The 12,120-nt window shown below is 49.8% G+C and overlaps 1 protein-coding gene and 1 non-coding gene across 3 annotated transcripts in view; both read left to right on the forward strand.

The window, feature by feature from the left end:
• Window positions 1-1,083: 1,083 nt before the first annotated feature.
• Window positions 1,084-12,120, forward strand: part of LOC120895627 (titin) — a 154,990-nt gene continuing 143,953 nt past the window's right edge. For both annotated transcript variants that reach the window (XM_040299130.1, XM_040299131.1), the window contains exons 1-8: window positions 1,084-1,253; window positions 1,327-1,525; window positions 5,322-5,435; window positions 6,286-6,460; window positions 8,186-8,824; window positions 8,893-9,652; window positions 10,198-10,420; window positions 10,498-11,079. In XM_040299130.1, the coding sequence (XP_040155064.1) occupies window positions 1,084-1,253; window positions 1,327-1,525; window positions 5,322-5,435; window positions 6,286-6,460; window positions 8,186-8,824; window positions 8,893-9,652; window positions 10,198-10,420; window positions 10,498-11,079 (2,862 nt within the window). The remainder of the gene's footprint in view (window positions 1,254-1,326; window positions 1,526-5,321; window positions 5,436-6,285; window positions 6,461-8,185; window positions 8,825-8,892; window positions 9,653-10,197; window positions 10,421-10,497; window positions 11,080-12,120) is intronic.
• Window positions 4,916-4,988, forward strand: Trnar-ccu. The gene has a single exon. It is a non-coding gene; the product is annotated as a tRNA-Arg (tRNA).

A 12,120-nucleotide genomic window follows, 5' to 3' on the forward strand; every position in this document is an offset into this window, starting at 1 on the left:
CAACCAACCAACCGAGCAATCAAGCAGAATGTTTTCATGCATGCATGCATGACCTAAAAACCAGAGAGGGAAGCCCGAGCGAAAACCCGAGTAGTGAGTGGGGCAAGCAAAAAGGGAAAAAAGCAAAAAAAGAAATCCAAGAAATACAAGAGCTGAAAAAGAACGAATGCTGCGAATGCGATCCCTCAGGAAATTGACGATCGATCACAAACGGGGAGGGTTTGTGCCGACTGTTCGAATCAAAATTCGAACGAGCAGGTTTGTCACGAAGGAGAAGGGAACGTCGGTCGGTTTATTGAGTGTTGGTAGTGGTTTTGAGTGTCGCTTCTGGTCGGTCAGGTTGTTGTTGTTGTGGTCTATGGGGTCGTTCGTTTATGCTATGCAGAGCATAACTCACACGTTGTGGTTCGTTTGTTTCAGTGTGTTGACATAGCTGCGTTTTGCCTGTGCGGTGACAAACCAGAGAGAAGTGTGCAGCAAGCGACCAACCCAACAATAGTGTGAATTGTTCCGCTTGTGGTGACAGGTAAAGTGGATGTGGAGGAGCAAAAGCAACGCCACAACACACAAAGGCACAGTGAAATCATCTGCATACCGACCACAAAAACGGATGGCAGCATTGGCGTGTCAGTGATTTGCAACATAACGGATCTCTCGCGCTCCCTGTCTCGCTATGGTGCGACCCTTGGCCGTGCAGTAGGCAATGAACGGGCCGCGGGTCTCCTGGAGAACGAACGTGAACGTGATCGTAGTGTGCCGTTTGCTGCGTAGGAGAACCGAGTGGAATGTGTAGTTTGAAGAATGCAAGAGAAACGCAGCACGATCATGTTACACGCCGCTGGTGGCGACGACGAGCGGCGGCAGTGTTGGCAGTGATCGTGGCCCACCATTAAGCCACACCGCGAGCAGTGTGCAGCTACAGTGCTGGTTCGAAAGTGACAGTGCTTTGTGGCCGTTGGAAGTATTAGTTGGGGATTGTGAGTATTCACGTTGTGTTGTGGCTGTTGTAGTTGCCGGTGAAAGCGGCCAACGCTTGACGGCGCTCTTGAAGCAAGCAAGTGGTCAGCAGCAGGAAGCAGCTCCATGGAGGCGGACGTACTGAACGCGCTCAACACGCAGACGGCGTACATGCCGGGCGGTCGGGATCGGGACGGACATCCGCTCGTGGTCATACCGGTCCCGTTCTACGACAATCTGCCCTGGATGAAGGGATTCCTCGAGACGACGGTCAAGTACCTGTTGGCTAGCTTAAGGTAAGCTGTGACACGTGGAATTGGGGAGCCTCAAAGCTTACTAATTGCGTGTCCCAATTCTTCTCATCCGCAGTCCCGAAACGGTCAGCAGTGGACTCGCCGTCATTCTCGATGCGCAAAAGTGTTCGTGGCGCTCCACCCGCCAGTACATACGGCACGTCCAGCAGCTGTTGAGCTGTGAGCAGATGAACAGCTTTCTCGTGATCCGGCCCGATGCGTTCTGGGACAAGAATCGGGTGGAGAACTGTGCCCGCCAGCATCGCAAGGGTGAGGTAGGTAGCATCAACGATAGATTGTTTGAACATCGCAGAAAGGAGGAAGATCGATCAGGCGCGTGTGATTGATTGCACGCGCATTCGAGCAGCGAGATCTTAAACCCGCATCGGCAATTATAAAACCATTTTGGCGACGTGTCGAGTTGTCAAACCAACGGCCAAGGCGTGTGCGATCTTTTGCCAATTGTCGTCGTGTCAGAGATAGTGTTATCAAGCCCCATGCTGGTACAAGCTTCAGGGGGTTGTTTCCGCCAATGTGGCTTCCCCCCTGACCCTAAGGGTGACATTGAACTCTGTGCATTTGCTTGAAAGCTTGTAGAGGAGGGAGTTGTCTTGCTCTGCTTCTTCTGAGCGTGTTGTCTAAAATTGGGGTGTGTCCGGTGGTCCCAAGGTTAGGCCCGGGGCGTGGGTGTGGATCATTTGGTGGCCCCGCGGGTGTGTGTTCATGTTATGATATAACGTTTGTGGGACTTGCCTGGACGAGCTGGGGGTCGGTCCGAGCGGTTTGTTTGTTTGAGCGATTGAAAGCAAGTGATAGCGTCGAGCGCCATGTTTCGATCGTTTGGACACGATCATCGCGGTACAAGATCTGCCCTTATCGGTCGTTCGCAGTGACCTGTGGGTTAGCAAACACGCAATTACCGAAGCTCGATACAACTGTTCTAGAGAGTTCGGGTCTCTGCGTCTTCTTACAGAACGCGTCGCACTCTTGCCATTACTGCAGCGCAAGTGCGGTAATACGCCAACAATGCCCCTCATCTTGCGTACACGTAATTAATCGGTGGCTCAGATTGGGCAGATTATTGCACCGGTTTTACGATCGGGTTCTCTGTTATCGCTCGTCCTATTACTCCGGATATCTTATCGCTCCGAATGGGGGTTTTGTCGCTACCGGGGGTTGCTACTGGATTTGGAGCGGACTTTTTGTGATTGTTATTTGCCCGATTGGCTTAGCAGTAGAGCGGTTGGAACACGTGCATTGTTGCTTCTGTTCCCAACCCGAATCCAAGGACGCAATGCACCTTTTGATAAGAAGGCCAACACATACTGCGCCCAGCTGCATTTATGGTATGAAAAGAGTCGAAGAAGATCATTTCAGACGATGCAGACAGTTCGGTTTTCCGTTTTCGTGATATCTTTTTACCCACGGTGTCCCACAGTGTGGGACCGATTATCCCATGAGCTATGGGGTGAATTGCATCGAAAAGTGGCAAGACGCAAGTCCAATTAGGCTACCATTAGGGTTGGGGCAATTGACGCAAAGGCGCTCACACGTACGTACGGTGGCATGGGGAGTGAAAGATAATTTCCATTTCCCTGCCTTGCGGGGGGGGGGGGGAGTTGTGGCCACCTTTCACGCCGTTCACACATACTGACCCTAGAGAGGAGTACGAAGTGGAGCTATTGGTACGTGACGATAGCACGGTGGGTTTTCCCTTTTCTTCTTCATCTAGCAAGAGCCCTTTGCTTTCCTTTTGCAGTGCTTTGCCGTTGCTAAGGCAACTCAAATTGCACTCACACACGTCGGACGGGGACTGAGATTGTTGTTGGATTGTGTTTTGTTTGTCCGGAGGGGAGATTCTACTCGTATGACGCACCCACCATTCCTGCCTTCGTTAAGTGTCGCATAATAATTGCATAGCATTTCCGTTTCAACATTTACATACAGTGGCTAATGCGTGAACTGCTCACGGCGTATGTTTTTTGTTTTTCTTTCCGCACAGTGGCATGCCACGCATGTGTGTTTTTTGCGCTCTGTTTTTATTAGCCAGCCTTGCGCATTGCGCTGAGACAGAGATGACTAACCTTGCAGGTTAACGATGGGATTTCAGAACCACCGAGCATGTGGGGCATCATGTGGCGCAAAACAGTGGCTTAAGCTATGCTCTCTCTCATGCTTTAATGATTGACAGGGTGAATAAATTAATAGTGATGCTTTGCAAACACACATTCTTATTGGGGATATCTTTCCTAAACGGGGTGGGTACAGTTTTGACTGATCCAGGTCAGCGTGATTTAAGCCGCTGCTCATCTAATTTACATCTAAGGTCACGACTTTAGATTTCTCTACAAAAACCAGGCACTCTGTGTTGATGTTTTTGACGGAATGTTACTGTTACTTGCAACCAGCAACGGAAAATATTTATTGTTTTTAATGGAACCGTATTAACACAAAAAGACCTAAACCCCCTTTTACACCTGTTGTTTAAATAATAACTTTCGGAATTGCTGCAGCGCTCTCCATCCAGCCCGCTGCTTCAGCTGTCAATTGCCTATTGTCTGAACATTGGTGTTGTTCTTTCAATGGCCATTATTATCCACACGAGTCCAATTACGCTTGTGTGAGCGATTGTTGCAGAAAGCTTCCCGGGAGCTTTCCCGCCGCCCAAGAGATTGGTTCCGGTAAGACGGAATGTTCACCCCATCCATACCTTCGACCCCCTACCGGTTGCAGCAACTGCGTATAAAATTGCACATATGACGCCAGCCAGTAAGAAAAAAACACTGGAACCCCTCAAAATCCGTTGCACTTTCTCCCCGTTCTATGCACAAAAGGTGGCTTGGTCCGGGAAAGCAAAAACAAATTCCAGCGGGACTCTTGAGCGGTGTTTCGTGTTTTGCCTGCTCTTTGGCACACAGAGAGAGGGGGGAAATTGATAGTGGTTGGGGTTTAGTGTGCACCGTGCACAATTTCGTCCCCTACACCCTCACGTAGTCGCTGGGGTTTTGGAGGAAGCCGACCAATCAATAAACTGCGGGACTGTTTAGCTGTCTGAATGAGCTTTCCGATTTTGGAAGGGTTTTGTAGATACTTTTGCCTCGCAGAGAATCAACAAACAAATGCACGGAGAAAGCATTGACACGGGGAGGGGAGGGTGGGCTTCGGCATGCAAACATTGCATGCTAAATAGGCGCCTGAGCAGAAACGGAAAGTGTTTGTCAGTGGAACGTTTTTCTTCCAAAGGCACATTGCCGTTTGTAGCAAATTTCGTAATCGATTTTGCGTTTTTCATCTACGATGCGAACACAAACACAGCAAAGCGGTTGGAAATAATTGCACCCCTCCCCATTCGATTCCGGAGGTAGGAGGGGTGAGAAATTAGCGATTCTTCAAAGCGCGCCAAACGATTGGGGGTAATTTGTGCCCCGAAACGCCATTAGGCACGTGGTGGGTTTTTGAGTAGAAAAGTGGATAATTTTAATGCGTGTGTGTGTGTGTTGCTAATCGGCGCCATTGAGGAGGTGTGCAATGCGAAATCGAAATTACTCCACACCGCGGGTCGTGGCGATCATCCTTGTGGTACCGTTCTGGTGCGTTTATTGGATTGCTAATGGATTGGTGCTGGTGCAGTACTCGATGTAACCTAAACGTTCGACCTTCGTGATGCCCCAGTGGCCTAATGGAGAAGGCACCGGCCTCCTAAGCCGGGGATTGTGGGTTCGAGTCCCATCTGGGGTAAAAAAGAATATGGTGAGAGAGAAGGTAGAAGAACATTCTCTCAATTAAAAGAGACAATTGGTTTGCTTGTACCCATGTACACACCAACACAACCAGTTTGAATTGATTGATGAGAGTGTGCTTTTACTTACTATCTCCTCTTATTTTGATGTGTGAGTGATTGTTTCTTCGCCATCTCCGCCTTTTTGCTTACTTTTTTGTTTTACTAATTAACAAATGTAATGTAATTTGATTTTGTTTTGTTAGTTTTTGTTAAACAATGCGGTCTTAATTAAATTGCAATGGTTTTTTTTATCTATCTTTCTCTCTTTTCTCCCATTTCGTTTGTACCAGCCAACCATCATCTCAAAGTCCCGGTTGGGCAAGTACTTTGACACGAGCGAGCTACCGGAGGAGCTTGGCGGCATCATCGCTTATAATCATGAGCAGTGGATACAATCCCGCGAGGTAAGTACGGCACAAACACGCCTTGATGATCGAAAACCTGTCTAGTTGATCGTTCCCTTTTCAACGCAACGTGTCAAAAGTCATAAATAATCGCTACATGATTGCTAAATTACACTTCGATTCAGAAGAGAGTGAGAGCGAGTGAGTGAGGGCCAAAGAGAACGGATTTCGTAAAGTACTTTAACAGTTGATTGAATGAGGAGATCGTAAATGCCAAGATTATAGACAGCCAATCACCCATAAGATTCCTTTCCAATATTGTTATAAAATATCTTTATCTTTTTAAGAAACCCCTTTTCTGTAAGCATTTAAACAGTTCTCGCAGCAAGCGCATCCGTTTTCCAAGTAATTAGATAGCCCAATAGCGCTGCTTTAAACGAAAACTCGTTCCACCCTTAATATAACCATTCCAATGCTAATTGAGTAAGATTCTTGGGCAGATTAGGGATGTTGTCGTCGCCTTACCGCATCTTCACTTGGACGCAGAACTTTCTACTAACGCTTCTTGTTGCTCTCTGTCTCCCTCGCGTTTATCCTCCCTCAACACCCGATGCCAGGGTGATAAAATTCCCATTTTCAATCCGGCTTCGAATCGGGAAGGGATCGTAAAAAATCTTCTCACTCTATCCGTCTGCGTGTGCGTGTTCGTTCGTTTGGGCCATCCACTTGACCGTGCCAGCGTGATCGTTCTTGTCATGCGGTTTAACTAATGTACACTCTTGTTGTTGTTTTGTTTTGCTGTCTTTCTATCTTTCTATCCCTCCACTTTCTTCTCCAAAACCATTGGGTCATCATGCTCTAACGCTTGGCTTCCCCGGACGCTGCCTTTGACCGCCCACTCAACGAGCAGCGCATCGAAGAATTTCGAAAATCCTACGACAAAGCGATGGGCGACCTAGAAAACCTGCACCTCATCCTGCTGGACAACCGGACGGTGCGGGCCAGCGAGTCGACCGCGGCCCTCAAATCTTGCCAGCAGCTGTACGGGGATGTGCAAAAATTTCTCTCCCTAGTGATGGACGGCGGTAAGTAACGTGACTGTGGGTCTGTGGGGGAATCCTGCTGTGTTTTCGCTTCTCCATCGCACCGGAATCACCGGTTTGAAGTGGCAAGCGTGACTGAGCAGCTTTTCAGGGAGGTGGCTCCCACAGGGAATGTGAAAGAGAGACAGGGATCAAGGGACTAATGGGCACACATATTCATAAGTTTCTCCCTTTGGTGATTGATTTGTGGAGGAAGACTTGAGGCACCGTGTGGCCATGTTTGGTTAATTGAACAATCGATACGCCGATGCGTCGATGAAGGCTTCATTCGTCTCTTTCTTTCTTTCCTCGCTTTCCACGGGGCTGGGTCGATCCCACCGGAAGTGTGCCGCTGTGCCGCGAAAGCAGCGATCGTTCGATCGTCTGATCTATCATTTCCGCCCTTGCCAGTGGAGCGGCAGGCAACCTCATCTCATTAGCGGGGTTCAGGTCCAGCCGGGTGTCACAGTTTGTAGCGATCGTTTCCTTCCGCGCAAGGAGTGCCACCACAGCGTGCAGTGTAGTGTTGGACACATCGTTGCTGGCACATCGTTAATGCGCGATTGGTTGCTTAATCACTGTGGTAGTAGCAGGCTGCAGTAGTTGCGGGTTTCTTTTTCTCCTTTGCGACCGAAAAACAACCGAGAACCTGACACCTGTGCCCACAGCGGCGGGGCTACTGTTGGAGCCCAGTTTCTACAGCTCCAATAAATGCTTGCGCCATAAAGGGTAGTTGAGCTGTGCATGAAATTCTGCTTTCCCTATCAAATATATAAAAAAAAACCGTCCACTTAGCAAACGGTCGGGAGTGCGTTTACACAACCGCCACGAACTGGGTCAGTCTCGCGTGTGGCGCTGGCCCATGAGGTGGATTTCCATAACCGAAAGGGGTGCAGCAGCAAACGCTAATGGTCAACCTGACCCTGTGTATGAGGGCAGCCACCAGAGTTCCAGGCTAGCCAGTTTCACGCTGGGAACGTAGTCTAATGCAGGGACATACGAGGCTTGAACAAACAATGGGTCTTTCTTTGGACAGTTGAGTTAAGCTAGTTGTACTGTCTTTGAGGCGTGGTCTGTAATTCTTTTTATCAAATTGTTGCATAGAAATTAATTCAAATGAAAGATAACACATTGTTTCATTCAATTAAAGAGCTTGATATTGTGATAACAGTGGGTTTTAGTATCTAGACTAATTTCAATGTTGTCCACTGATCGTACCGATGCCTCCACTCTGCTTTACTGCTCATGTTCAAGTGTAGAAAAACACACACCCCAAATCCCCCTTGAAATGGTTTCTCTCTTTTGTTTTTTGGTTGCAATTTAGACAATGGTTGTAATAAATCGCACCCTCCATCAGACGCGGAACAGTTTAAGAGCAAAGCGAGGGAGGGAGGAAGCGTTAATTGAATGCATAGCAATACGGTTTAAAGTGGCTGATAAAGTTATAAATTGTATAATTATATACACACACAAACACACACATACACTCTCTTGGAGAGAGGCAACAGTGGGTGCCTTTTAATTGTACTGTCGGTTTTATTGTGAGGGAAAATAACTCCGACCTGAGATTTATAACGCATAGAGATCTATAAATGGTGAGCCACATGCTACAATTTGGGGAAGGGAAATTAAAGCTTCTGCTGGACGAGTTCATACTAAAACCGCTTTCCATTTTTTCCCTCCATTTCCGATCGGTCGACCCACTCAACACACGTGGCTCTTGTGTAGGCAAAAAGCTGCTGGCCCACTTGACCGACCTGCACAGTGCCAAGTCGGCCGTACCGCAGGATCTAACTGATGGCAAGACGCAAGTCGATCGGTTGCTGAACGCACTCGATCGCAAGCAGACCGCCACCAACCAGGCCTGGACGGAGCTGGAACGCACGGTGGAGGTGCTGCAGGAGTTGGCCACCCTGGAGGAGGGCGTTTCGCACGTGACCAGCTGGATACTGACGACGGCCGAATCGATGCTGAATGCACAACTTCGGGTCGGACATGATGTCGGTACGGCTGATCAGTTGCGGCTGGAGCACGAGATTCTGGAGCTGCAGTGCTGGCAGACGTACGGGTGTTATGCGGAACTGCTGCACAAAATCGACCACTTTCCACGACGCAAGGATACGCCGGCTTATCGGGATTTGCAGTCGCAGCGCGAGTGGATGGACTTTGTGTGTCGCAGCTTCGCCCAGCGGCTGGAGCGTCGGCGGAATGTGCTGATCACGTCGGTGCGGTTCTTCCGCCTGGTGGCTGAGTACTTCGATCGCACGAGCGAGGTGTTTCAGTCGCTGATTATGGGTGAGCGGGTGGAGGACTACGCACTGGCCAGTGCCAATCTGCAGAAACTGAATGAAAACCAACGAATGCTTGGTGAGTACTTCCATGAGAGGAACAAATGGAGTCATCTACTAATTTCCAATTATTTTCTTCGCTTATAGAAATGATGGAGAAAGAGATCATCAAAGAGGGCGAAAAGCTGAGCGACGTGTTGCTCATGCCGGTGAAGGATGCGGTCGGGCGTGACATCGACGTAGACTACAGCGAAGACATTAGCAACGTGCGCGACATTCTCGATGCGACCCGGTCCCGGTCGCGCATCTTCGCCGACAGTGTCGAGCTGCAGAAGCTGACGCTCGATCAGATCACGCACATCTTCAAGTACGAGCAGGACGCCCGGACCGCGGTCAAGTGGATGAGTGATCTGCACCAGGTGATGCTGCGTTCACACGCCCACGTCGGTGCAACGGTTCGGGAGATCCAATCGCAAAAGGATGAACACCAGACACTGCAGGAGACGGCCAAGGGCACGTACAACTATGGCTGCCAGCTGCTGAACGCGTCGCTCGCCCTGCGCCAGTCGTGCAAGCTCGAGACGGCCCAAAACATTGCCATGACCAAAGCGCTGCAGCGCACCTGGCGATCCTTCCAGGCGGTGGCGCAGGAGCAGATGACGCGACTGCGCGTCTCGGCCGTCTTTCACCGGAGCGTCGAGGAGCAGTGCGTGAAGCTGCGCGAGCTGCACGAGTGCGTGCTGCGGATCGGGGAGATCGCGGAGCAGGGCCGCCGACGGGTCCGGCTGCGCAAGTATCTGGCGACGCGCGAGCGGCTGCTGCTCGAGGTGGGCCGCATGGTGCGGCTCGGCCGGCTGCTCAAGACCCGGCTGAAGGAACCGTTTCTCCTGGACGACCGGCTCGATGCGTGAGTGTTTGAGTGAGCGGGGGACGCGTGATTTATTAATAACATACTGTTGAAGAAGGGATGCGCTCCACGGCTAATTAGCTGGTGATAGTGGGCATGGACGCATGGGAAGAGTGGCCTAAAAGTTGGCGGAGATTACTTCAGAGAGACCAGATTCTTCATGATTGTTTTAAGAGAGGTAGCTCTAACTGTTCTATCTAAATTGAGTTGATGTTGAGGTTCGTCTCCTAACGCAACGCCATAAAATGTCGTAATTTTAGCCAGTTTTGCTCGTGCATTCTTCCATGGTTCGTGTTTTATGTAACCCAGCATCTTTGCCGGTGAGCATCTCTTACCGGGGCACATGTTTTGGGGTGCCGTTGTTCGCTCAGTTGTTGTTCGTCTCGCTACTTCACCGAACTTGCCCAAAGTCGTCTTCCTAGTTGCTAGTTTAAAGTTAGTTAGCCCGGCAATTTGTCTCACAAAGTGTGTGTATATTTAGATTGCAACAAAGATATGTCTAACACCGACACCGGCGTGCATTTGTTTCTTTTCCCCAACACCAGGATGGCCAGTCCGGAGAATATCATTACCGAAAGTGATAACATAATGGCGTGCGAAGCGATCTCGACCCGGCTGGCGGAGGTGGCCCAGGTTGCGGAAGCCCTGGACAGTGTGCTGAGCGATGTGCAGGGCGGCTTTGACGACGAGGTGGAGGAGCTGACCAGTGCCGATGCTGGACAGGAAGTGGCCGCCGGCAAACGCAGTGACAGTGGAAATCAAAGTGATGTGAGTGTGTTGCCCCTGGGTTTCGTGAGAGATGATTTATTTCATTTCGTGCCCTTTTCCACCCAAAAAACCAACAGGACTGGAGCTCGAGTGTAAAGTCAACGGATGATGGATCGTTTGTGACGGCTTCGGACTGCATCTGTACGCCCCAGTCACGGTCCTCGTCGTACCATACCGCCTCGGAGTGTCGTGCCTCGCCGTGGTGGGGCGTGGAGTCGATCGAGCGGCAAAGTTCGCTCGAGAACGATTCCGCCGAAGATCCCGACCCGGAAGCGTTCCCCTCGATCAAGCTGCTGTCGGGCGTGGTGATGACTTCGAGTGCGAACCTTTCGTTCGACGAGTCGGAGCACAGCTTCCCAACTCCGGCCATTTCGCACGGTTCGGCCAGCGTGGATTCGGACGATACCGTGCCGACGGTGTGCTCGCCTACGAGTGCGATCGGGACGAGCTCCGCCTCCAGTTCCGCCCTGAACTCGATCAATCGGCGGGAAAATTTGGCCCTCTCGCTGACGCCGGAAGAGCTGGAGCAGATCGAGAACGACATACGGAACAACAATCTGCTCGCGTCGGTCGGCAGCGACGGCACGGTGGAGCTGGTGGGCAAGGTCCAGGAGCTCCAGAGCACGCAGGTGACGCCGACCAGCGAAGACAGCGGGAACGTGAGTACGAGTAGCGTTAAGCTGGACGCGGAGGACCCGGCCCGGTTCGAGCCGGTCAAGGGCCCGGGGGACATTTCGGGGCTGACGTACTACTATCAGAACATCATCACCAAGCATACGGTGAAGAGTTGTCTCTGAAGTGAGAGGATGCGGAGGAGAAGAAAGAGGAGGAAACCGTCCGTTTTTTGTGTCTTTAAAACGCCATTCCATTTGCTTGCCAGAGAAGAGATCCAGAGAGTGCCCCGATGGCAACGAACCAAGAATTAGGTAGCTTGATAGGTGATTCCTACGAGAGGGACGTTAGATGTTTAGGTTGGAAGGAAGAAGGGAAGATGAAGTAGCATCGCTCTTAGCTTGCATGGCCGTGTTTTTCGTGTTTGTGTGTATCCGCATGCTTTCGAGTGTATGTTTTCAATGAAGCTAGGTGTAAGTATAGCGCAGTTTTACAATTCTGGCTCTGTTAAGCATGTTGATTTTGTTCTGTTTTTTTGGCCGTGAAATAAAAGTGTGTCGTAAAATAATGCTTCTCTGTGTGTCGTGTGTTTTTGTGTGTTTTTGGTTTTATTTTTACGTTTATGTTTTGCTTGAGAGTTTAAAAAATCTATAAAACATACCCCAAGTTGGTGTGTGTGAAGCTATGATTATTAAACGGTATGCAGTGTTGCGCCTAAAAGTATGCATGGAGTGCGTTTTTCAAACAAATCACACAAAAGTAACGCCATCTGAGGTAACTGCGTTACAAGTTGTAGCGCAACTTGCAAACAGCATGTAATGCAAGCATGTTTTAATTAACCCTTGAAGCAACAATTCTTTCAAGGGGAAGCAACGAGCCGAAAATGAAGCCTTTTCATTCATTTCTCGAACTTTTCACAGGATGTAATACAAGTAAGAGAGTGTTAGAATGTCTTAAAAGCGCCTTTTTCTCTATAGATGGCAAAAAATTAAGCAGTCATACATTTAAAACTCCAAATTTTCCAGTAACCAGCTATTCCCCATCACCAATAAACCCGCTGACCCAACCTGGCCGCCAGCTTGCGTTCA

Source organism: Anopheles arabiensis, chromosome 2 (genome assembly GCF_016920715.1).
Source record: "Anopheles arabiensis isolate DONGOLA chromosome 2, AaraD3, whole genome shotgun sequence".
Lineage (NCBI taxonomy): Eukaryota > Metazoa > Arthropoda > Insecta > Diptera > Culicidae > Anopheles > Anopheles arabiensis.